Raw genomic sequence first — 27,626 nt, forward strand, 5'->3', positions numbered from 1 at the left:
AGAAAGGCAACAGTGACTCAAATCGCCACCCGTTACAACCAAGGTAGGCAGAAGAGCATCTCTGAACGCACAGTACATTGAACTTTGAGGCAGATGGGATACAGCAGCAGAAGACCACACCGGGTGCCACTCCGTTCAGCTAAGAACAGAAAACTGAGGCTACAATTTGCACAAGCTCATCAAAATTGGACATTAGAAGATTGGAAAAACGTTGCCTGGTCTGATGAGTCTCGATTTCTGCTGCGACGTTCGGATGGTAGAGTCAGAATTTGGCGTCAACAACAAGAAAGCATGGATCCATCCTGCCTTGTATCAACGGTTCAGGCTGGTGGTGGTGGTGTCATGGTGTGGGGAATATTTTCTTGGCACTCAGCATCGTTGCAACGCCACAGCCTACCTGAGTATTGTTGCTGACCATGTCCATCCCTTTATAACCACAATGTACCCAACATCTGATGGCTACTTTCAGCAGGATAATGCGCCATGTCATAAAGCTGGAATCATCTCAGACTGGTTTCTTGAACATGACAATGAGATCACTGTACTCAAATGGCCTCCACAGTCACCAGATCTCAATCCAATAGAGCATCTTTGGGATGTGGTGGAACGGGAGATTCGCATCATGGATGTGCAGCCGACAAATCTGCGGCAACTGTGTGATGCCATCATGTCAATATGGACCAAAATCTCTGAGGAATGCTTCCAGCACCTTGTTGAATCTATGCCATGAAGAATTGAGGCAGTTCTGAAGGCAAAAGGGGGTCCAACCCGTTACTAGCATGGTGTACCTAATAAAATGGCCGGTGAGTGTACATTACAAAGCAACAAATCTTTTCTCCAGTTTTTGTAACTTTTAAATAAACTAAAAATGGAAAAAAAGGTCCTTTAACTCATTATTTATTTTTAACTATACCTACATGTCACAAAAAAAATACAGCAAAAATGTTTATAGTATTACACAAAAAAAGAAAGTTATGGCCCTTAACCAATATATGTGACATCAGGATAGGGACCACAGTATAATATTACGTTTCATAAGTAACATATTAAAAATATACTTTCATAATTTGAAATCTGTGTAGTATGATCCTTACAACACCTGTCAACGCCTGTCAACACCCTCTTTGAAATATTTATGGCCTATCTTTAGCAGCCTCAGAAAACCTCTAGAAATTATAAGCCAGAAAATTTCATATCAAGTTTTATAAATTTCTGTATGTGTTTTGTATATTGTGTTGTACTTACCAAGAGGCCAGGATATTCAATAAGAGCTGACATTATATAAGCAGTCAGTGTAACTGGACTATAGTTGCCTCCTTGAAGTTGAGTGTTTATTATCCTCCCAGGTTCCCAAAATTCTCCATTTTTCTTTTGATGTGTCAAAAGCCATGTAAGAGTATCATGAAGAATCACAGGGTCAACTAAGATAAACTGCCGTGCTTTTAAAAAGCAACGCAAGACAAAGGCAGACAGCCTAAGAAACAGAAGGAAAAAAAATGTGTACAGTGCTGCAATTAGAGGCTATTTTTGAATTGCAATACATTTCTTTTTTTTTTATTCAGACATGAGTCATCAATATTGTCACAAACACCAAGCAAACCTTAGAAAAGAAACAAAAAAAATATAGTTCTACAGTAAAAATAAAATTAAATGTACTGTAGTTCTATATGGAAGTCATAATTACTTATATAGACCACTGTATGGCATCCATTCCCTGCCTCTGCTAGACATAGGGCTTGAATGTCAGGGTCCTTGTTAGGTCATAATATCTAGTACACGGACACAGATCTTTTGGCAAGAGTCCCTGATGTCCCCAGACTTTTTACGACAGCTTTCATAACTTTCACCTTTTCTGCCTTGGACATTACTTTATCTAGGAGCATTATTTAGTGTGGGGGGGATTACTAAATGTGGGGGAATTATTTATTGCAGAGGCATTAGTCAGTTTGGGGACATTATATAGCATTGGATGATGGGCTCCTTTCAGAGGACAAGGGATCCTCAATTAGGAGCATTATTTAGTGTAGAGGGTCACATTCAGAGGGGTTTATCAGGAACTGACCCACAATTAGGATACAGTACATTCCATTTTTAGGTGGGGGTCACAGTGAAGGGGAAGGAGTGTGGGCTATATTGAGGATATTGAGATCGGCACCTACCTTCAAAACAAGGGTTCGTTGACCCCCACCCCAATGCTGGGTGAATGAGTCTATTTGCTTGATTATTTTCACCACCATAGGCCTCATTGGAGAGTGGTTATGCATGCATGGAAAACTCTGTTTTCTGCCCAAAATGGAGGAAAATGTTCAGCGATACCTCCTCTTTTCACGGAAGAGGTATATTTTCATGAGACTTACGTTTGAGTGGCATTATTACATGGCAGGCCACATTGAGGGGGCATTATTATGTGGGTGACACAATGAGGGGGATATTATTAAGTGTGAGAGCCACAAGAAAGGGAAGTTATGTAAAGTATGCTGACATTTAATATTGCTGACAGGCTCCCACTTTGTCACTGCATCAGCCTGCAGCCCTTCATGTATTAATCTCACTTGGTCCTGTAATGACTGTGATTCATTACACAAGAAATTAGTTGGGATAAATATGGACTGTTGAGAGCTTGAGTGTCCTACACTTTTAATGTTTAATAGTAAAAAAAGGTTCTCAAATTTTAATTTACTAGCGATGTTTACACAATAAAGATAATTTTTAACCCCTTACTCTACAATTTTATTCAGTTTTATTGCTGTTTCAGCTCCCATCATTCAGTGACGGTCAGTGTAAAATTCCATAGTGTGAGCGGGGACTCTCTAAGCAGACACATTATGATCCCTCTAGTGCTATGAGATACTGTGTGCTGAAAATATGCTTGGATTATTAAGGAACAGGTTTATCTACACTTTTATTTCGCTTCTGAACATTGTACTAGTATCTGATGCAGAAAAAGAGAGATGAGACAGATCAGACATGAGAGCTCCATGAGATGAAAATAACACACAATGACACACTGTCTGCACTGTCTCCCCCTGCCTGGATAAAGACCTTATCTAATCTGTAGTTTGCAGAATTAGTCTCTGCATGAAGCTGCTTGCCGGCAGGCGTGAGCTCATCTTGTAATGGAGGGGGAAGGGGCTAGAGGCAGAAAGGAGAAGTAGACAAGAGAGGAATCTGCCATGCTCGACCATAATCAGAAGATTTACAGTCGGATTCCCAGGCAACAGAAATTGTATACACCAGGACTGATAGAGACAGATTGGAATTATATATGTGAATGCTTTTTGTTAATAACATTGAATTAGAGAATGTGTTATTTTGTTATCCTGAGTATATTTAAAGATTAAGCAGCATTTTAAAAAAAACTGATATGTTTTAGGGAATGCAATTGTAAGCCCTTCTGCCATTGGATTAGTTACCTGAATCTTGCTCCTTTCACTGCTATTCAGCAGTCTCCCCCCTGTTATCAGTGACTCCTCAGATAGCCGTTGCTAGGCACTTCCCATCCACACTAGGCTGAATATGGAGTGAGAATGTACATGTGAGACATACCTCCTCCATCTATCTGCTCGCAGCTGATTTCCTCGTTCATGTGCTGCCAATCTCTCCCTGTCTAACTAATGTAGTAAATATCTCTCCCTGAACACCCTCAGCTTTCCCTGAGTTATCACCTGAATTCAGATGTGAAAGTTGCGACTTTTTTGGGCAAATCTACGGCTGCCCATGACCAGCCACAGAAAATAGCTGGGGAACTGTTTGCAACTTTTGGATACTTTAAGATACATCTGACCAGTAGGAAAGCCAAGAAAAGTCTCAAAAAACAGACAGAAAAAGTCGGACTTATGATACATGTGCCCTATTGTGTCCGTGTCTCCTATTGGTGTTCACTCTTATCTAGTTGCAAAAGTTATAATACTGGAACTTGAATATTACATTGAATATATGTATATATATCATTTAGTCTCTTAGCTACATGGTCCAAACTCGCACAAGCTATGGTCTCATTGGTAAACAGCAGGTGCTTGTGATGATGTCACAGGAGACAGGTTCCGCCCATCCAACTTGCTGATTGTAGTTGTTTTCAGAGCTGGAAACCATGGTTGCTATGGGCCAAAAAAGGTACTAAATGGGAACTGAGAACCTAAATACTTGAAGGAATGATTCCCAGGGACGCCTGGAGGAGAATTATTAATTTATTTTTGTTTTGTTCAGAATAATGGTTACTCTTTGAGTATCTTCTTTTCGTGGGAATACCCGTTTAAGTTTTATGATTTAGTTATCTTGTTGCTGGCACATGACTCTTTGATAACACATTATACTGACAGTGTGATAGTTTAAGTCTGGTTGCTGATTTGTAATGTAAAGTAAAGAGGCTGTAATGTAAAGAGGCTGTAATTAAAAGGGTTCATTATAAAAAATGGGGGCCAAAACGGGGACAATACACTGTGTGTAAACCAGAATATGGAGTATAGTGCTGTAAGAGACCATTATTTGGGAAGCCAAAAATCAGATATCAGAGTATTAGCTTTCTGTGTAGAGCCACATCTACAGGCATCATGTAGGGCCACATTAGGTTCCAGCAATCATAAAGAGAATATAGAATGTGGAGGGGGTACCACATGTTATACTAGGAAGCATTATTTGGTGGAATTAGTATTTGCAGGGGTACTCTGAATAGCTCTTTTTTAATATTTGAGGTGACAGTTTTAGGGTTAGCAGAAGATTAATATTATTAGGGGGGGGGGGGAGACGAAGAGGATATGCGAAAGTGAAAAACCAAAGATGTCAGTGTGCTAAATGCATGTAGCTGGAAGAGGAGATATGGTAATGCTTGGTCTAATGGACATGTTATGGAATAAAAACAACAACAATTGATTTCTTCTATATTTTTTGTAGCTGTATATGATAATTACTATGTTTTATGGTGGAAGTACATGTGAGAGGGCATGTGCAGGAGTGGATGTTACTGAGAATTCGTGCAATTTTACAGTTCTGCATTCCTGGCACTCCAAATTGCATGAAATTAATAAGGGTGCTTCTGAATAGTATATTAATCAGGATGGGGTGCTAATTAAATTAGTAAGAGGTGCGTTGCTATAATATCTATACAATAATATTGGGGTGTTGTTGTAAACTATATATTGTATGAATTAATAAGGAGGGGTTATAATCTAATAATCTACCTGGCGTAGAAATAAATGCAGATGTGAGTTTTCACCTATGAAGATTCACCGGCTGCAGTAAGAACAGGAACTCGTGCACCCCCTTTACACCCTCTACCGTAGAAGTGGCAATAAGAGGAAAATAATTGCAAACAATAAGCTGGCATTTGCGATAATTCCTGGGCTTTTACGTCACTGGTGTGGCACAGAAGCCCTGATAAATACCCCCCTTTATGTGTATGTATTTATAGAACATGTATGATGTATGTGTGTAGAGTATTAATGATGTATATGTCTGTTTAGCATATTTATGGTTACAGTGCATAGGGTTTAGGTATATGGAGGCCTGAACTTAAGTTAGTCCCAGAGTCTTGTTACGCCACTTGTTGAAGCCTATGGTAGAGAAAAGATTTATAGGCTCCTTGCACTGACATTCTGCAGGGAATACAATATCTGATGGTATTTTATCATTAAATAATAACATACCAGGTACTTCCTGCAGGATCATCATTTCCAAATGCACTGAAAGAGCCATCTTCCCTTTGGTAGATAAGTTCTCTCTGGTAACCTAAATAAACAACAAGGGGGATTTTTCACAGAAAAAAGCATTTTTAAAGAAATTATAGATTATATAAATATGGTCACCAACTTTTACTAAACTAGCAGCATCCTACGGCAGGGTTTTGTTTTTTATTTCACCCATTTACCCATAAAACATCTCCAAATGAGCTAAAACCTGTAGAGAAAATGAGATAAGTCCCTTCTAGAGGCTGATGGGGGAGAGTCACTTCAGATACCCAAATCTTGTGTTTCATAGCATAATATGTCATATTAAAGATAACAATTTGGATTTGCGGCTCTCTGCTACAGAACCAGAGATGCAGACACTTAAAGATGAAGTTGGGAATGTGAGGTTCAGATGTTTTTGTAATGGCTTTTATCTCTGGTTTTGTAGCTTACAGAACCACAGTCCTAGTGTAACTTACTGAACCACAATTTGAAAAAAGTTTAATATGAAAGTTCTAGTTATTATAGATCCATGAATGCTCACCTGTTCTGGGAGTGGTAATTGTTTTTTTGTTTTCAAAGAGTGAAGTTTGTGTACTACAGTGATACAGTCTTTGAACTTTACTTCTTCAAAACATGTAAATGAGTATCAGTAATACATAATTTTGGGTTTTATATTTCGTCTAATATAAAACACATTTTTTGTGGCAATAATACGCATAATGATAAAATTGCAGTTCAGAAAGCATATTTATAGCATTGGGTCAGTCAAACTGAAATATATCCCTTCCCATCTGTTCAGGTCTAGTGAAATCTTTTTCGAAGTGTTATAGAGTAGCACAGAGCTACTTTCACAATCATACAGGCTTTATATATCTTCTAAAACTGCAACACAACTGCATTGTAATAAACTACCGTATATACTCAAGTGTAAGCTGAGGAACCTAATTTTACCACAAAAAACTGAGCAAACTTATTGACTTGAGTAAAGCCTCATCCATTATAAAATACCCTCCTCAATGAAATGTCCAGAAGCGACCTCCCTTTACTAATAAAATGTCCAGCAGCAGCCTCCTCACATCAATAAAATTTCCAGCAGCCTCCCCTATTTAATAAAATTCCAAGCAAAGTCCCCTTAATAAAATACCCTTCATGGTCCACTTTTTAATGAAATGCCTAGCATGGCCTCCTTTATAATAAAATGTCCAGCATGCCCCCCTTTATAATGAAATACACAGCATGGCCCACTTTATAATGAAATGCCCAGCATGTCCCCCTTTATAATGAAATGTCCAGCATGTCCCCCTTTATAATGAAATGCCCAGCATGGTCCCATTTACAATTAAATGGCCAGCATGGCCTTCTTTATAATGAAATGCCTTGCGTGGCCAGCTTTATAGTGAAATGCCCAGCATGGCCACCTCTATAATCAAATTCCCAGCATGGTACCCTTTACAATGAAATGTCCAGTGTGGCCCCCTTAATAATTAAATATTCAGCATGGCCCCCTTTTTAATTAAATTCCCAGCGTGACTCACTGTATAATGAAATACCTAGCATGTACCCTTTATAATGAAATGCCAAGCATGGCCTCCTCAATAATGAAATGCCCAGCAATTCCCCCTTAAAAATAATAAACTCATATACTCACCATGGGAGCTCCCCGCAGATCCTCTTCTTCTCATGGCTACCCCTGACTGCTCATGGATCCTCCAGATGTGGGCAGAGACACGTCAATACGCTCTACCTACTCACACACTATGACATCAGCATGTGGCAACACCGCTGCATCATAGTGTGTGCACTGCCAGAGGGCATTGACGTGCTTCAGCCTACAAAGTGCCTCGGTTTAACAGGTTAAAGACATTTATTTAACAGGTGAGAAACATTTATTGAAAATATGTCACTTGCAAAATAAAAACTGCCCCAATAGATGCAACATATGTGAGTCCAGTTCTTTGTGATTAAGATGCAGTTCTCTGTTATGAAATTTTTATTTGGGAAAAACTAGATTATCTATATTTCCAGCATTTTAAGAGCTGCATTTAAACTTGCTAAAAAGTTATGATTCCAGTGTATCTATAATAACAGTAAGCTGTACCATTCCTTTCCACCCCTGGCCATTTGAAAAAGGCTGCAAATTAGTTGAAATGTCTCACTCTGTGTGTGAAAATTGGTTGCTAATAGAGAATACAGGCAGTCCCCGGGTTACTTACATGATAGGGTCCGGGGGTTTGTTCTTAAGTTGAATTTGTATGTAAGTCGAGACTGTATATTTTATAATTGTAGATCCAGACAAAAATTTTTGCCCCAGTGAAAATTGGAGTTTAAAATTTTTTGCTGTAATGAGACCAAGGATTATCAATAAAGCTTCATTAGAGACACCTTACAGCTGATTATTGCAGTCTGGGACTATAGTAAAGCATTCAGAAAGCTTCACCAGAGGTCAGAGGGGTCTGTCTGTAACTATGAGTTGTCTGTAAGTCGGCTGTCCTTAAGTAGGGGACCGCCTGTAGTCCCAATTGCAGATCAGTGTGCTTTGACATTACAACTAGAGATGAGCGAACATGCTCGTCCGAGCTTGATGCTCGGTCGAGCATTAGGGTACTCGAAACTGCTCGTTACTCGGACGAATACTTCGCCCGCTCGAGAAAATGGCAGCTCCCGCCGTTTTGCTTTTTGGCGGCCAGAAACAGAGCCAATCACAAGCCAGGAGACTCTGCACTCCACCCAGCATGACGTGGTACCCTTACACGTCGATAGCAGTGGTTGGCTGGCCAGATCAGGTGACCCTGGGATAGACTAGCCGCTGGCCGCGCTGCTCGGATCATTCTGTCTCTGGATGCCGCTAGGGAGAGAGCTGCTGCTGGTCAGGGAAAGCGTTAGGGTGTTCTATTAGCTTACTGTTAGGCAGGAGTGATTTTCAAAGAACCCAACAGCCCTTCTTAGGGCTACAATAACGTTCTACTTTTTTTATTTTAATTTGCATCTTTTACCATTTTGTGAGGAATTAGCAGGGGGACTTGCTACCGTTGTGTTTAGCTCTTAGTGGCACACATATCCATAGCAAAGACCGAAGTGGGAAAATTCAGTAGGGGTTGGATTTCTATTAGGCAATAACTCAGTGTCATCTCATCTGGCATAGTAGTGTGCTTCCTTTGATACTTGGCTAGAAAATAGCCATAGGAGAATACAAACAGCTTCTTGAAGCCTACAGTAGCGTTCTATATATTTGATTTCTGGTTGATCTGCTGGTGGCTGTAGTTTCTGCAGTGCATGTACTTGCCAATTCTGAGCAATTTGTAGTGAGACTTGCGACCGCTGTGTTCTGCGCTTAGTGGCGCACATATCCATAGCAAAGACCGAAGTGGCAAAATTCAGTAGGGGTTGGATTTCTATTAGGCAATAACTCAGTGTCATCTCATCTGGCATAGTACTGTGCTTCCTTTGATACTTGGCTAGAAAATAGCCATAGGAGAATACAAACAGCTTCTTGAAGCCTACAGTAGCGTTCTATATATTTGATTTCTGGTTGATCTGCTGGTGGCTGTAGTTTCTGCAGTGCATGTACTTGCCAATTCTGAGCAATTTGTAGTGAGACTTGCGACCGCTGTGTTCTGCGCTTAGTGGCGCACATATCCATAGCAAAGGCCAAAGTGGCAAAATTCAGTAGGGGTTGGATTTCTATTAGGCAATAACTCAGTGTCATCTCATCTGGCATAGTACTGTGCTTCCTTTGATACTTGGCTAGAAAATAGCCATAGGAGAATACAAACAGCTTCTTGAAGCCTACAGTAGCGTTCTATATATTTGATTTCTGGTTGATCTGCTGGTGGCTGTAGTTTCTGCAGTGCATGTACTTGCCAATTCTGAGCAATTTGTAGTGAGACTTGCGACCGCTGTGTTCTGCGCTTAGTGGCGCACATATCCATAGCAAAGGCCGAAGTGGCAAAATTCAGTAGGGGTTGGATTTCTATTAGCCAATAACTCAGTGTCATCTCATCTGGCATAGTACTGTGCTTCCTTTGATACTTGGCTAGAAAATAGCCATAGGAGAATACAAACAGCTTCTTGAAGCCTACAGTAGCGTTCTATATATTTGATTTCTGGTTGATCTGCTGGTGGCTGTAGTTTCTGCAGTGCATGTACTTGCCAATTCTGAGCAATTTGTAGTGAGACTTGCGACCGCTGTGTTCTGCGCTTAGTGGCGCACATATCCATAGCAAAGGCCGAAGTGGCAAAATTCAGTAGGGGTTGGATTTCTATTAGCCAATAACTCAGTGTCATCTCATCTGGCATAGTAGTGTGCTTTGATACTTGGCTAGAAAATAGCCATAGCAATAGGATAGCATTGTTTGGTTTTAAAAACTCAAAAAAAAACAAAAAACACAAAAAAAAAAAAAAAACACAAAAAAAAACAAAAAAAAGTAAAAAAAAAAAAATAAAGTTATAACTCTCATTTTAAAAATGTTTAACCCGAGGGCTAGGGGTAGAGGACGAGGGCGGGGACGTGGGCGTCCAACTACTGCAGGGGTCAGAGGCCGTGGTCCTGGGCGGGGTGAGACACCACCTGCTGATGAGGGAGCAGGGGAACGCCGCAGAGCTACACTCCCTAGGTTCATGTCTGAAGTTACTGGGACTCGTGGTAGAGCACTGTTGAGGCCAGAACAGTGCGAACAGGTGATGTCGTGGATTGCTGACAATGCTTCGAGCAATTTGTCCACCACCAGTCAGTCTTCCACGCAGTCCACCCATGTCACCGAAATCGCCACTCCTCCAGCTCCTGCACCTCAGCCTCCTCCCCCCCAGTCTGCCCCCTCCCAGCAAAATTTGCCATTTGAACCGGCATACTCTGAGGAACTGTTTTCTGGACCCTTCCCACAGTCACAAACCACTTGTCCGGTTGCTGCTGAGCAATTTTCCGATGCCCAGGTTTTCCACCAGTCACAGTCTGTGGGTGATGATGACCTTCTTGACGTAGTGGAAGTGTGTAAAGAGGTGTCCGACGATGAGGAGACACGGTTGTCAGACAGTGGGGAAGTTGTTGTCAGGGCAGGAAGTCCGAGGGGGGAGCAGACTGAGGGATCGGAGGATGATGAGGTGACAGACCCAAGCTGGGTTGAGAGGCCGGGTGAACACAGTGCTTCTGAGACGGAGGAGAGTCCTCGACCTGAACAGGTTGGAAGAGGCAGTGGTGGGGCCAGACGGAGAGGCAGGGCCAGAGCTGGTGCATCAGCGCCACTGTCAACTAGTGAAGCTCCCGTGGTGAGGGCTCTTGCGGCGAGGGCTAGATCTTCAGAAGTGTGGAGGTTCTTTAAGGAAACACCGGATGACCGACGGACTGTGGTGTGCAACATTTGCCAAACCAGGCTCAGCAGGGGTTCCACCACTACTAGCTTAACTACCACCAGTATGCGCAGGCATATGAATGCTAAGCACCCCACTCAGTGGCAACAAGCCCGTTCACCTCCGGCCGTGCACACCACTGCTCCTTCCCCTGTGTCAGCTGCTAGTCAGCCCCCTGCCCAGGACCCTGGCACAAAAACCCCATCGTCGCCTCCACGATCCTCCACAGCATCCACCAGCGTTCAGCTCTCCATACCCCAGACGCTGGAGCGGAAACGCAAATATAGTGCAACCCACCCGCACGCCCAAACCCTTAATGTGCACATCTCCAGATTGCTTAGCCTGGAGATGCTGCCCTATAGGCTAGTAGAGACCGAGGCCTTTCGCAACCTCATGGCGGCGGCCGCCCCTCGGTATTCGGTCCCCAGCCGCCACTACTTTTCCCGATGTGCCGTCCCAGCCCTGCACCAACACGTGTCAGACAACATCATCCGTGCCCTGACCAACGCCGTTTCTGACAAGGTCCACCTGACCACGGACACGTGGACGAGTGCTGCCGGGCAGGGCCACTATATATCGCTGACGGCACATTGGGTTAACTTGGTGGAGGCTGGGACCGAGTCTGACCCTGGGGCTGCTCATATACTGCCGACGCCGAGGATTGCGGGGCCTACCTCGGTCCAGGTGTTTCAGGCCTACTATGCCTCCTCCTCCTCCCACCCCTCCTCCACCTCCTCCTCCGAACTACCATCCGTGGGCACGGCGCCATCAGTCGGTAGCTCTAGGCACAGCAGCAGTGCCGTCGCTAAGCGACAGCAGGCGGTGCTCAAACTGCTGAGCCTAGGCGACAAAAGGCACACCGCCCAAGAGCTATTACAGGGCATCACGGCGCAGACTGATCTGTGGCTGGCACCGCTGAACCTCAAGCCGGGAATGGTTGTGTGTGACAACGGCCGTAACCTGGTGGCGGCTCTGCAACTCGGCAGACTGACACATGTGCCATGCCTGGCCCATGTGTTAAATCTGATAGTGCAGCGTTTCCTCAAGACATACCCCAATCTGTCTGATTTGCTCACGAAGGTGCGCCGCATCTGTGCGCATTTCAGGAAGTCCAGCCCAGATGCTGCCACTCTCAGGGCAGCGCAGCGCCGCCTCCAACTGCCCGCTCACCGACTGTTGTGCGACGTGCCCACGAGGTGGAATTCAACACTGACCATGTTATCCAGAGTTTACCAGCAGCGCAGAGCGATTGTAGACTGCCAGATGTCAACTTCCACCAGAACTGGTAGTCAGGTCAGTCAGCTTCCTCAAGTCTACAATGAGGAGTGGACGTGGATGTCTGATATCTGTCAGGTGCTGAGTAACTTTGAGGAGTCAACACAGATGGTCAGTGGCGATGCCGCCATCATCAGCCTCACCATCCCGCTGCTTGGCCTGTTGAAAAACTCTCTGGTCAGCATGAAGTCGGAAGCTTTGCGCTCGTCACAAGAGACGGGGGAAGAATATTCCCTTGTTGATAGCCAAAGCACCCTGAGGTCTGTTTCTCAGCGCATATCGGAGGAGGTGGAGGTGGAGGAGGATGAGGAGGAAGAGGAGGAGAATGTTGGCGAGACACAAGAGGGGACCATTGTTGAGTCCTTCACTGTTCAGCGTGTATGGGCAGAAGAAGAGGAGTTGGAGGAGTTGGAGGAGGAGGAAATGGACAGTCAGGCCAGTGAGGGGAGTGAATTCTTACGCGTTGGTACTCTGGCGCATATGGCAGATTTCATGCTAGGCTGCCTATCCCGTGACCCTCGCGTTCAAAGAATTTATTCCAGCACCGATTACTGGGTGTTCACTCTCCTGGACCCACGGTACAAGCAAAATCTTCCCACTCTCATCCCTGGAGAGGAAAGGAGTGTGAGAATGCATGAATACCAGCAGGCCCTGGTGCACAAGCTGAAACAGTATTTCCCTTCTGACAGCGCTAGCGGCAGAGTGCGTAGTTCTGCGGGACAAGTAGCGAGGGAGAGTAGGCGAGCAGGCAGCTTGTCCAGCACTGGCAAGGGTACGCTTTACAAGGCTTTTGCCAGCTTTATGTCACCCCAGCAAGACACTGTCACCTGTCCCCAGTCTCGGCAGAGTAGGGCTGATCTTTACAGAAAGATGGTGAGGGAGTACGTAGCTGACCATACCATCGTCCTAAATGATCACACAGCTCCCTACAACTACTGGGTTTCAAAGCTGGACATGTGGCACGAACTGGCGCTCTACGCCTTGGAGGTTCTTGCCTGCCCTGCCGCTAGCGTCTTGTCCGAGCGGGTTTTCAGTGCAGCTGGTGGCATCATCACCAATAAGCGTACACGCCTGTCGACTGACAGCGCTGACAGGCTGACGCTTATTAAAATGAATAAAGGCTGGATTTCTCAGAATTTCCAATCTCCACCAGGTGAAGGAAGCTCAACCTGAATAATTGATCCACTCCTCCTCCTCCTCCTCATTTTCCTCCTTCTCCTCCTCTTTGTACAGTAAAGCAGAGGAAACTGGCTATTTTTTGACAGGGCCCACTGGCTCTTGCTATAGTACTTCATGCATTTAATTTTTCTGGAGGGCCACCTACCCGGTCCTCTGTTTGAAACAATTTTTGTGAGTGCCACATACAGGCACTCAATCTATTCCATTTTACTGCAGGGCCACCTACCTGCTCCTCTGGTTTGAAACATTTTTGGGACTGCCACATACAGGCACTCAATCTATTCCATTTTACTGCAGGGCCACCTACCTGCTCCTCTGGTTTGAACAATTTTTGGGACTGCCACATACAGGCACTCAATCTATTCCATTTTACTGCAGGGCCACCTACCTGCTCCTCTGGTTTGAACAATTTTTGGGACTGCCACATACAGGCACTCAATCTATTCCATTTTACTGCAGGGCCACCTACCTGCTCCTCTGGTTTGAACAATTTTTGGGACTGCCACATACAGGCACTCAATCTATTCCATTTTACTGCAGGGCCACCTACCTGCTCCTCTGGTTTGAACAATTTTTGGGACTGCCACATACAGGCACTCAATCTATTCCATTTTACTGCAGGGCCACCTACCTGCTCCTCTGGTTTGAACAATTTTTGGGACTGCCACATACAGGCACTCAATCTATTCCATTTTACTGCAGGGCCACCTACCTGCTCCTCTGGTTTGAACAATTTTTGGGACTGCCACATACAGGCACTCAATCTATTCCATTTTACTGGAGGGCCACCTACCTGCTCCTCTGGTTTGAAACATTTTTGGGACTGCCACATACAGGCACTCAATCTATTCCATTTTACTGCAGGGCCACCTACCTGCTCCTCTGGTTTGAACAATTTTTGGGACTGCCACATACAGGCACTCAATCTATTCCATTTTACTGCAGGGCCACCTACCTGCTCCTCTGGTTTGAACAATTTTTGGGACTGCCACATACAGGCACTCAATCTATTCCATTTTACTGGAGGGCCACCTACCTGCTCCTCTGGTTTGAAACATTTTTGGGACTGCCACATACAGGCACTCAATCTATCCCATTTTACTGGAGGGCCACCTACCTGCTCCTCTGGTTTGAAACATTTTTGGGACTGCCACATACAGGCACTCAATCTATTCCATTTTACTGCAGGGCCACCTACCTGCTCCTCTGGTTTGAACAATTTTTGGGACTGCCACATACAGGCACTCAATCTATTCCATTTTACTGCAGGGCCACCTACCTGCTCCTCTGGTTTGAACAATTTTTGGGACTGCCACATACAGGCACTCAATCTATTCCATTTTACTGGAGGGCCACCTACCTGCTCCTCTGGTTTGAAACATTTTTGGGACTGCCACATACAGGCACTCAATCTATCCCATTTTACTGGAGGGCCACCTACCTGCTCCTCTGGTTTGAAAAATGTTTGGGACTGCCACATACAGGCACTATCCAAATTAAATTGTCTCCATAGCAGCCTCCACACGTTGTCTCCATTGCTACCTCCAAAAGTCGTCCATATAGCTGCCTCCATACATCGTCCCTTTATCAAACGAGGTGTGTCAGGCAGAAATTTGGGTTGTTTTCATGGATTCCACATCAAAGTTGTTAACTTTGTCGCCACCCTGCTGTGTTATCCACAAAATATACTGGCAAACTTTTACCATTTAGGGATATTATTTCAGCGCTTCTTGCGCATCTGTTTACATTCCCCTCACCCGCCATATCCTAAACTTATAAGAACGCTACTACACTTGATCTTATACAAAAGGTTCTTAGAAGTGCTGTTTGGGGAGTAGCCTATAGACAGGGGCTTGGATTGGCGAAAGCTCGTCTGGCAGCGGAGCGCCAGCTCCATGCCAAGATCCAACTAACATAGTTTTAACTGCAGCACCTTTAATCTACTACTAGTTCACTGCCTCCATACATCGTCCCCTTATCAAACGAGCTGTGTCAGGCAGAATTTTGGGTTGTTTTCATGGCTTCCATGTTAACTTTGTCGCCACCCTGCTGTGTAATCCACAAAATATACTGGCAAACTTTTATCATGTACCGATATTATTTGAGCGCTTCTTGCTCACCTCCTTTGGTTCCTCTCTGCCACCCATTGGTTTGAAGCCTGAGTCCATTTAGGGTATGTCGCCATGACACTCTCTAGCCTGCTGCCGCTGCCTCTGCATGCCGTCCCCTATAGTGTCAGGGTCAATTATTGGATGTTTTAGATGCTATCTAGCTTCATTCTGTCACTCTGTCATGGCCATGCTGTTGCCCATAATTTTGGCATAATGGTGCGATTATGCAGCCTCAGAGGCATCCATGCATGCTGCCCCTGCTGTTTCCTGTCCATTTCCGTGGTGTTTCCATCCTTTTCTGAGGTTCCCAGGTGTTTGGCCAAGCTTCCCTGTGCAGAGCCTTGGTCCCCTTGAAAAATGCTCGAGTCTCCCATTGACTTCAATGGGGTTCGTTATTCGAGACGAGCACTCGAGCATCGGGAAAAGTTCGTCTCGAATAACGAGTACCCGAGCATTTTAGTGTTCGCTCATCTCTAATTACAACACAAAATGAACATGATGAATAATTTATCATTAATAATAATAACATACATTTATAATTTGGATGCTCAGCAGCACACAATGACATAGTAGAAACATACCTTCTTTCATGTATGAAATCAATTGGGGTGCATGCTCATTTGGTTGCCTCGTATTGGTTAGGTATTCCATGATAAAGACTATTGGGGCGAATCTCACCATATTTTGTTCACCACAACCATAGGGTAACTGAACTAATGAGTGCAATTTGGCAGCTGATGGTCCTATAATATCACCTTGAAATAAAATGAACAGAATAATCTTATTTTCACATTTCTCACATGGTATACCTGCTGTAAACCTAGACTCGTGAAAGGGGAAGTTTATCTGACAATGACCTTCTCTGATCCTAAAATATACACAGATAACATAAGTAAATAATAGTATGTTGATAAAAATGCTAGCATGAGACACCATCATCATAGGTCATATTTTGCATTAACAATGAGATATTTCCAAATGTCCACCTATTTTAGAAGACTGGTTTCTTTCCTGAATTATTCTTTCCCTTTTTTATTGATATAACCACAATGTCACATTTTCATTTTCTACATAGAACACAGACAGCAAAAGGCTGCTTAGAACAGGGAAAACTATAGACAATAGGGGAAAGTACTAAAAGGGTCTTCGTTTACATTGTATAAAGTTAGGAAACATTTGCATAAACAGAGCCTAAATGTAGCCAGAGGTGCCAGCAGGCTGAGGAGTGGGTGTAGCTAGGACCTGTTGTACTACAGGAATAGATGCTGAATTCAGGCCGATTGCAATGGCTTGCACAACTGACATGACTTGGTTCTGACACAGGCATAGGACTTGCATATCCTCTTTCAAGATCTGGACCTTGGATCTCTTGCAAGACCATTGGAGTAAATGGCCTGAGCATGCTACAACAAGCAGCAGGTTGTGGACCCACTGTGATATCCAGATTGAACAATCTATTCCGGTGTAAATGGTTACTAATTTTATGTATTTGCTTTCCAAAATTGTTTATATTTTGCTAAAATTAAGAATGTAAGCAATATGTACTGAATGTATCCTCCCATTTTGCTGCAACTGGGGCTGCCTGAGGCAAGAGGCTCAACTCACAAAATGCCTGGTACACCCCTGTATAGAATCATTGAGAGCACCACTAGTCTCGGAGTTTCTGATTTTCCAAGCTCATTATCTAGATGTCATGTAAGATTGAGCAAAATGAAAATCAAGGTGTAGGTGATTTCCCCCAACACAGACATTTTCTTTAATTTTTGAGACTTTTGATGGTGCATGTGCTCATTTTCATTTAAAACTGTCTCCCTTCAAAGTTCTGCTTATGATATATGTGCCCCAATGAGTGTAGTGAACGGATACAACCACCGAGGATAATATGCTAATACGATTAGTAAAGGCTAAAGATGCCAAGTAATTTTTATTCCAATAAGAAGAAATACTATCCAAATGTGGTTGTTCTACACAGAGCATGTCCGGAGATATAGCTGTAATGATATGTTTATAGCTCTGTTTTGCTTAAGGCTATGTGGTTAAGTTAGTTTCTTAACTGAAACTTCTGTTATTTATATCTTAAATTAGGTTCCATGCTTTTTTCAAGAAACGTGATTATTGTTGCTTCTGATTTAAAACTCATTTATTTAAGAACGTAACAACATTATCCTTACCAACAACAGTGATAAATGCCTTTTCACTGCCACTTACTACATCAGGAGGGAATGTAAAGTTCAAAGACTTTGAAATCATTTGTGGTTTATTGTTGATCAGTTCCAAGAGCAAAGTTTGTGAAAATGAATGTTCTATTCCTTCAGCCTGTCAAAGGAAAGCAATATGATATGAGAGAGACTATTTTAGTATATAATAGATTCTAACTTTCCACATTTTTAACACTAGCTATTAAGATATTCTAAGGGTGACATCATAAAACTATTAAACCGTTGACATTCATATACTCAAGTACCAAATACAATTTTTACTATAATGTTTTTATTTCTTTTATATTAAAATAGAAAAATGAGCAACACTGAGAGGAGTTTATGGACTTGTTGGGCTAACTAACTAATGGTCCGCAGAGCGCATTTTCGTCGGTTTCCCTATGATTTCCGTTTTGCGCCGCATCGCGCCGAGGATTGTGTCACACGCAATAGCATTTTGGTGCATTGCGCCGGCTTGCACGTGACAGAAATCGGGGGGCAGGCCGTCGGACAACCCAACGGATTCGGACAATGCGCAAGATTTAACATATGGAATTGTTTCACGAGACACGGACTTACAAGCACCAGGAACAAGGAGGTGAACTCCGGCGGACGTCGGCGGGGAAGCGACGGATGCAGGAACTCGGGCGCATGAGCTTCGTGAATCGCGCCGGACTTCACCCTTGTCGGACCGTCCAAATCGGGGATCACGACTGGACCAGGTAAGTAAATTTGCCCGTTGTGTTTTATATCATTTCTGAAGCAATTTATTTCCTCCCAGCCGCTAGAAAATGACCTATTGAAAGTTAGTGGGGCACATGTATCCACGTGTCTGTCTTTTTCTGTCTGTTTTGTGAGACTTTTCTTGGCTTTCCTGCTGGTCCGGGGTATCATAGTAGTTTTTCTTTATTGATATATGTGGCATTTGGTATTTAGTGAATTTGTGAAAGTCTCCAAAAGTCTCAATCAGTTCCCCAGCTAATTTCTACACCTGGTCAGTGACAGTCGTAGATTTACGCAAAAATGTGCAACTTTCAAATCTAGATTTAGGTGATGACTCAGGGAACACTGCAGGAAACTAGACAATAGCCAACTTTGAAGGGAGATAGTTTTAGGCAGAAAAAAAGTCACAAATGGTCACAAACACCATGAAAAGTCTCATAAATTAAAGAAAAAGGCAAGCCAAAAGTTGATACATGTACCCCAGTGTCTATAGTGTGTGAATGAATTGCCTGGTTGCTGCTTTTGTTCCTGGCTGTTTAAACCACTGTAACTCACTGGTAAACAGTGACTGTCATTATATGTATTACCTTGTTCTCTGTCTTGTTCTGTGTTGTAAGGTAATGAATGTCATAAAAGTTGCTTAAAAGGGAAATACACAGTCCTATTATATTGTTGTGAAAAATGTCCATGTTAGAAGTACCTTGACTATGAGTTTTTCAGTAACTGCATCTGAAGCAAGGAAGGATGTGGCCTTCACCGTTATTGGAATCTCACCCAGTTGAATAGGTTTGATTGGAAAGAAAACAGTTTTCCCCTCTTGACTTGGGACCAACACAGTCTGTTGGCTTCTATTTGGATGTATAAACGATAAGTGTATTTCAAATGCATCACTTTGATCGAGGGTTACAGAAACCTATGAAGGGCAAAACACAGTTCAAGTGGTTTAGCCAAAGACTCACATATTGTATTGCATTGATTTTTTAACATAATACAGTGGGGCAGATTTATCAAACTGTCTGAAAGTCAGAATATTTCTAGTTGCCCATGGCAACCAATCACAGCTTCCCTTTAAAATATTCATGAGCACTGGCAAATTGAAAGCTGAACTGTGATTGGTTGCCATGGGCAACTAGAAATATTCTGACTTTCAGACAGCTTAATAAATCTGCCCCAATGTTTTTTTTTAAAGTGTCTTCGAAAGAATATATTCATGTAAGTGAAACCACAAAATGTAAAACTGAGAGGAATATGTTTCTTCTCCTAATGAACTATAAGGGGTTTTTCATGCTTGCTAGAAAACCCACTTGTGGCCAGAAAGATGTCAGATATAAAAAGAAGCAATACCCCCATTCCCTTTGCTTCCGGTTATAGTTAGATTAGAAGCTGTTTAGGTGCTGTGGTTCCGGTGTTCGATCACCGGCCTCAATAATCACATGACCAAGAACAATAATATATGAACAGTGGCACTATCATTATTATCCATGTGAATACAGAGAACAAAAAGAAAGACAGCAAGAAGGGGATGGGGAGGTGCTGGGGTTATGCAAGCTAGTGTTCTTTTTCTTATTTACACTTCCCTAAAATTAACTGGGTTTTCAAGTTACGGTAGTCCAGAAACCTTTAAAAGAAAACCTAACATCAGAAATCTACCTAATAAGGTAGATCTGATAGTAGGTTCCTTGTGACCTTATAATCCTTAATCTCTTTTAACCAAGTACTATGATAGTTCCTAAACTAAACTACACTTTATCCAGCTAATGTGCACATATTCCATAGAAGCTACTGTGATGAGGAGTAGCCTCTCTGAGGAGTGGGAGGAAAGACTACTCTACGCCTTAGTAACCTCAGCGATCCCTCCCTACCTGCGCATCCTCAGTGCACTTCTGATACTGCTGTCGCCAACCTGGCTCCTTTGGGACTCTGCGTGTGAATAGTAGTTCTAGCTGCAGTGCCAACAGGAGCGCAGCTATGGGAGTGCGAATCGTCACTGAATGTGGATCTACCACTCAAGCGCAGAGATCCAAAGGGAGGGATTGCAGAGGCTACAGGGAGATGTTGGAATGGCATAACATCGGAAGACCTAATTAAGAGATTATAAAATATTTTATTTTATACAAAGAAACTAAACAAATGCAGAGAAAGGATATCAGAGAACTCAACATCACTAGGTTTTGTTCCCTTGGATTCTAGCTAAGTGATGGCAAACCTTTTGGAGAGTGAGTTCCAAAACAAAACTCACTTATTAATCACAAAGTGCTAACTTATTGCTCACTGCTCTGTCACAGCTCAATTGTATCAGCGTCCTGACGACACCAATAAAGTAGAAATAAACGTTGGGCCTTAAACAGGAAGAATTGCAGGCGCCCGGAGCAAAAGCTCCAATGGTAATCCAGCTCTGTCCGAACCTTCTTGCTCCTTCAGGCAGCTCAAGATATGCCACTTTAAAATAGCACTGAGCACTGCATGTCCTGGGCTTCTCTGGACTGCAGGAGGAGGCCTTGAGTCCTGTTTGACAAACTCTGCTAGGATGACAGCCTGGGTGCCCACAGAGAGGGCTCTAAATGCCACCTTTGACACCCGGGCTAAAGGTTCGCCACCACGCACTAGCGGAACTGGAAACTGGGGATCTAAATCCCCCAAGTGAATGGAACTGTAATTTGTATACACACTATGGGAATGCTGGATATAATCAGCAACCCTTGAAGGTCAATTGCACTTTGCATTTTAATTTAGAGTTTATATTTTAGTGTGCTTAAAATGTCTAAATAATGTACTAAAATTTATGGAACAAATGTATGTAAAAATAAGGAAAAACATGTTTTAAAGTTTATGAACTTGTCATATTATTTTTATAAAAATTAAAAATAGTGTTTGCCAATATATTATACTTGACAATGTAATATCTGGCCACTAATAACTATGTTGTCATGAGTATATTTATGTGTATGAGACCAAACATCATTTCACTCTTCACCTCAGTATCTTCTTCCAAATAATTGAAGACAACAATCTTCAAGACAAATTGTTCTCCTCTGGTAACGTAGCTGGGGAGACTCAAGGAAACAAAAAATGGCTGAAATGATTCCAACTGAAAGAAAAACACAGTTCTGATGTAAGATAAATCCAACATGTTATGTCCATGAATGAATAAAGAAACATCAAAATGAGTTGTAATGTAGTTTAAGATAGGTTAATTGGCATTTGACTTGAACCACTTCAATTACTGAAAATTGCACTTTGGCTCAGTCTAAGCAATGAATTATGGAAACACTGGATGGATGAAAATAATGGACAAAACAGGATCTGAGCTGAGGTTTGTTTAAACATTAGTTGCTATTATGTCATCTATGTATACAGATAATAAATCTTGAATTGTTAAATGTACTTCATGTGTTTACATGATTATAATACAATGCCGGGCTGTAAAATAGACAATTAGAATGCAACTAACTGGGGTGTAATACATGACTGCCTGGTTAACACTTCCAAAATGTAGCAACATATCTAAAAAAAAAAAAAAAGTAGTAAACAAGATTCCCTGGATTTTTTTGTGGTGTGGGAAAGACCGTTGTTTTCAACATTAGAGAAAAGTAGTGGATAAGTTGGGGAGATCAAATGTAAACAGAGGCATAGCTACCATGGGGGGCAATGGGAGCGGTGGCTTCAGGGTCCTGTGACTTTGAAGGGCCCGCTTCCAGCTTTCAACTCTATCTGTGTTTCTAGGACAAAGATAGAGTTGATTACTGTGTATGGAGTACAAGGAGCCAGCCCTCGTCCTCTCCCTGCATGGATACATGGAAGCTACCAGTACCTACTGTGCAGGATCTTCCATGCTTCACGGTTGAGGCTCTGAAACCTAGTCCTGAGCCTCAGCCAATCAGTGCTAGGTTTTTCCTTAACCTCTAGTGTGTAGTGCATGTGGATATCTGTGTCCTACAAATTATTAGAACTGCTGGAGAGCATGGGGTATGGAGTAGGAGGATATTCCAAAAAAGACTGGTGAGGAGATGACATGTCTGTGAGGGAGGAGAAGGGGAACTATTTGAAATTTTAGGAGGGTTTAATGTGTTGAAGTGTGGGTGGGGAGTATAAGTCCTGAGACACACTAATGTAGTTCATATGTCTGGTCACTGCTATAGGTCACCACTCCCTTATATCTGTGTCATGCACTGGGCGACCCTTTTTATATCTGTGACTTGTGCTGGGTGACCCCATACTTATATATGTGTTATGTGATGGATGACTCCCTTATATCTGTGTCATGATCTATGTCATGTGTTGGGTGACCCCCCTCTATCTTTGTCTCGCGCTGGGTGACCCCACATTTATATCTGTGTTATATCTGTGTCATGCACTGGACGACCCCCTTATATCTGTGTCATGTGCTGGGCGACCCCCTCTTTGTGTCATATGCTGGGATTTGTGTCATGTGCTGGGTGATCCCCTTTCTCCCTGTGTCATACACTGGGCGACCCCCTTTATATCTTTGGCTTCTGCTGGTTAATCCCACATTTATATCTATGTTATGTGCTGGACCACCCCCTTATATCTGTGTCATGTTCTGGGCGACCCCCCTCTTATATCTGTGTCATGTGCTGGGCGACCACCTCTTATATCCATACGTAGTGCTTATATCTGTGTCCCACTCTAGGTGACCCCACATTTATATCTGTGTCATGCACTGGATGACCTCCTTATATCTGTTTCAAGTGCTGGGTGACCCCATTTCTATCTGTGTCATGCACTGGGGTACCCCCCTTATATCTGTGTCTTGTGCTGGGTGACCCCAATTTTATATGTGTGTTATGTGCTGGATGACCCCTTTATATCTTTTTCATGCACTGGATGACCCTCATTATATCTGTTTCTCACGCTGGCCGACTCCTTTTTTTTGTGTCATGTGCTGGGTGACCCCCTTTCTACCTGTGTCATGCACTGGGTGACCCCCTTTAGATATGTAACCCCACATTTATATCTGTGTTATGTGCTGGACGACCCCCTCTTATATCTGTGTCATGCACTGGACAACCCCCTTATATCTGTGTCATGTGCTGAAAGACCCCCTCTTATTTTTGTGTCATGTGTTGGGTGACCCTCTCTTATATCTGTGTCTTGTGCTGGGTGGCCCCACATTTATATCTGTGTTATTTGCTGGACGACCCTTTTATAACTATGTCATGTCCTGGGCAACCCCCATTATATCTGTGTCTCGTGCTGGGCAACCCCATTATATCTTTGACCCCACATTTATATCTGTATTATGTGCCGGAGGACCCCCTTATATCTGTGTCATGCACTGGAAGATCCCCTCATATCTATGTCATGTGCTGAGCGACCCCGCTTATATGTGTGTCTTGTGCCTGGTGACCCCACAGTTATATCTGTGTCTTGTGCTGGGTGGCCCCACATTTATATCTGTATTATGTGCTGGAAGACCCCCTTATATCTGTGTCATGCACTGGAAGATCCCCTCATATCTGTGTCATGTGCTGGGCTACCCCCTCTCATTTCTGTGTCATGCGCTGGGTGACTCCCTTTCTATCTGTGTCATGCACTAGGCGACCTCCATTATATCTTTGTCTTGCACTGGGTGACTCCCCATTAATATCTGTGTTGTACACTGGTCGCCCCATTATATCTGTGTCATGCATTGGTCGACCCACTTTTATATCTGTGTCATGTGTCGGGCAATGTCATGTGCTTCGTGACCACTTTTATGGATGTCTCATGTGCTGGGCAACCTTCCTCATTTCTGTGTCATGCACTGGGTGACGCCTTTATATCTGTTTCATGTAGAGGGGCAACCTACCTTTTATCTGTGTCATTGTATCATGCCCTCGGTGACCCCCTCTTAAATCTGTGTCATGTGGTGGATGAACCCCTTTCTATCTGTGTCATGCACTGGGCGACCCCCTTTATATCTGTGTCTTGTGCTGGGTGACCCCACTTTTATATGTGTGTTATGTGCTGGACGACCCCTTTATATCTGTGTCATGCACTGGTGACCCCCATTATATCTGTGTCTCACGCTGGCCAACCCCCTTATTTTTGTGTCATGTGCTGGGAAACCCCCTCTTATATCTGTGTCATGTGCTGGGTGACCCCCTTTAGATATGTGTCTTCTGCTGGGTAACCCCACATTTATATCTGTGTCATGCACTGAACGATCCCCTTACATCTGTGTCATGTGCTGGGCAAACCCCTTTCTATCTGTGTCATGCGCTGGACGACCCCCATTATATCTGTGTCTCGCGCTGAGCGACCCCCTTTATATGTGTGCTGAGTGACCCCTTATTATATCTGTGTTATGTGCCAGAAGAACTCCTTATATCTGTGTCATGCAGTGGACAACTTATTTTTGTGTCATGTGTTGGGCGACCTTCTGTTATATGTGTCATGTGCTGGGTGACCCCCTTTCTATCTGTGTAATGCACTGAGCGACCCCCCTTATATTTGTGTCTTGTGCCGGGTGACCCCACAGTTATATCTGTGTCTTGTGCTGAGTGGCCCCACATTTATATCTGTATTATGTTCCGTAAGACCCCCATCTCTGTCATGCACTGGAAGATCCCCTCATATCTGTGTCATGTGCTGGGCGACCCCCTCTCATTTCTGTGTCATGTGCGGGGTGACTCCATTTCTATCTGTGTCATGCACTGGGCGACCCCCATTATTTCTTTGTCTTGCACTGGGTGACTCCACATTAATATCTGTGTTTTGTGCTTGACAACCCCCTTATATCTGTGTTGTACACTGGTCGCCCCATTATATCTGTGTCATGCATTGGTCAACCCCCTTTTATCTGTGTCATGTGCTGGGCAACCCTCTTTTTATTAAAATACCCTTGGATAATCTCTGGTGTTTTTGGTGTTTTGTTTTCTACCTAGTGGAATTGGGCGAGTTACACTATTGGAACATCCAAGTGTATGAACAATCCACATAGAGGTGTGGACATAGGCGTGTTCTCTGTCTACCCTGGATTAGGAATTGTTTCCTGGCTTTCTTGTTTGATTTTTCACCTGTGCAGCGTGTGAAGAAGTTCTTCGAGTGCAACCACAAATGTCACTTATATCTGTGTCATGCGTCAGGCGACCCCCTTTTTATCTGTGTCATTTGGCGTGCGACCCCCCTTACATCTGTGTCAGTCGCTAAGCAACAAAGGAAGGGTGATCTCTATCTCTCCATGAACAATCGCCCTGCCAGGACTTTATTAGTATACTATATACTATTCATGAATATAAGATATATATATATATTTGTATTTATTAATTGGTGTGTGATTTATTTTTGTATAGGACTGAATTTGTTAGAGATGTATAGAATGGTTTATATATATGTAAGGCCCAGGTCTCCTCTCCATAACACCCCTTCACCCTCCTGTTCCGTTGTTTATAACAGCGGGAATAGAACCTGAAGTGCATGTCATTTTTGCTGTTATATTTAATGGAAACAATTTGTAAGGAGCCATGTATCCCTATGGGGATTGGAAGGTGAACGGAGAAGCTTCTGTTCACTTTCCATCTAAGTTTCCATTATTCTCCTCTAAAACAGAAACAGTTGTGGTGGGATCCTAGTTTCCATCATGTCCTTTCATCATTTAAAGTAGAAAAATATCCCTGCAGAAGAATGACAGAAGGAAGCCCCATACATTTTTAAGATAGGTGAAGCATTAGGTGAAGCATTATCAGATTTCAAATAACAACAAAAGGGTCTTTTTCTAATTCCCTATCCCATGTAACATTTTTGTTGAATATAATCACACCCAAAAGAGCCCCCCTTACACTGTATGTTTTTATATGGTTATTTACACATACAGCACACATTCAACATGTAACATTGCACTCACTTCAATAGTATTCATCATGTTAAGGGAACATTTGTATGTATACTATATACATACTATACAAACACATACATTTACTGCTGTAATGAATAATGTGATTGGACAGAGCCTAAAACCTGTGGTGTTGCCTTATTCTTTGAGCCTATACATGTGACTCTGTCCCATATGAACTCCATCATGATCCCCAGCAGAATGAAATTCACTCTTCCTATGAATACATTCCAAGACAGTTTCCTGCTGTGTAGGGGAGGAAGGGGCTGCTGGGGACTATTAAAGAGTCACAGACATTAAAGGTGGCAGCAGCAGAAGACGTTAAAGGAAACCTACCATCAGAAATAGGTCTGATGGTAGATTTCTCCTGTCTGCCTCTTCCCTAATCTGTAATGTAATTATCCTCTAACATAACCCAACTTGTTAAAAACTTTATTTTAGTAATATGTAATTACTGGGGTGTGTACTAGCCTTAGCTTCCAGTGCCTGGCCAGGCTAGTACACGCCCCAGTAGCCTCTGCAGTTATGTACTATTTTACATATTACTAAAATAAAGTTTTTAACAAGTAAAGTAAGGTTCCAGTATTATTAAATTACAGATTAGGGCAGACAGGATGACTCTACCATCAGATACACTTCTGATGGGAGATTCCTCATGGTATTTTTCTTTAAAGAAGATTAAAAGTGCAGTGCTACACAAGCAGGACTTAGCTTAAGCTGCCACCCTGAAGCCAGAGGCACTGCGTTCTGTAATTTTTGATGTAGATGATGTACTTTCTTTTTAAATATTTTTTGCCTTAAAACACAGCAACATTATTAGAAGATGTTTTAAATGCAAAGAATGCAATATGCAATTAGTATGAGGTAAATTATAGCAATGAAACTAAAAATACAGATAGCATAGTCATAGTCCTTCAATCATCAAAATTAAGCATGATAAAGCATGATCAATGCATTGTGACTGTGGCAATCTTATTTTATCTATTTGCACTTCAAGCTCACTGCACCAGTGTTAAGGGAGCAGGGGCATGGTGAGACAGTGTAACAGTGTGTAAAGCAAGATCACAGGGGCAAGGGTAGACCATCAGGCTCATTAACATAATTTTAGTTGATTTCAGAAGGAAGAAGGCCATAGATAACAAATATTACGACAGTCACAGGGTCCCTGGTTTATCATGCTTGATTTTGATGAAAGATTTGATTGATTTTGCTGGTAGATCTCACTTATGACTTGAATATTCTGTGGCCACGTTGTTACATTAGGGCAGCCCATGTGGACAATCCTATTATATCATCT

General features: G+C 42.9%; 1 protein-coding gene across 2 annotated transcripts in view; it reads right to left on the reverse strand.

Annotated features, from left to right (window-relative positions):
* CD109 (CD109 molecule) overlaps positions 1 to 27,626 on the reverse strand; it is a 129,736-nt gene that overhangs the window by 41,672 nt on the left and 60,438 nt on the right. For both annotated transcript variants that reach the window (XM_072142116.1, XM_072142117.1), the window contains 6 exons: positions 21,470 to 21,583; positions 19,196 to 19,408; positions 17,746 to 17,890; positions 16,156 to 16,329; positions 5,643 to 5,724; positions 1,246 to 1,474 (listed from right to left, as the gene is read on the reverse strand). In XM_072142116.1, the coding sequence (XP_071998217.1) occupies positions 1,246 to 1,474; positions 5,643 to 5,724; positions 16,156 to 16,329; positions 17,746 to 17,890; positions 19,196 to 19,408; positions 21,470 to 21,583 (957 nt within the window). The remainder of the gene's footprint in view (positions 1 to 1,245; positions 1,475 to 5,642; positions 5,725 to 16,155; positions 16,330 to 17,745; positions 17,891 to 19,195; positions 19,409 to 21,469; positions 21,584 to 27,626) is intronic.

Source organism: Engystomops pustulosus, chromosome 3, assembly GCF_040894005.1.
Source record: "Engystomops pustulosus chromosome 3, aEngPut4.maternal, whole genome shotgun sequence".
Lineage (NCBI taxonomy): Eukaryota > Metazoa > Chordata > Amphibia > Anura > Leptodactylidae > Engystomops > Engystomops pustulosus.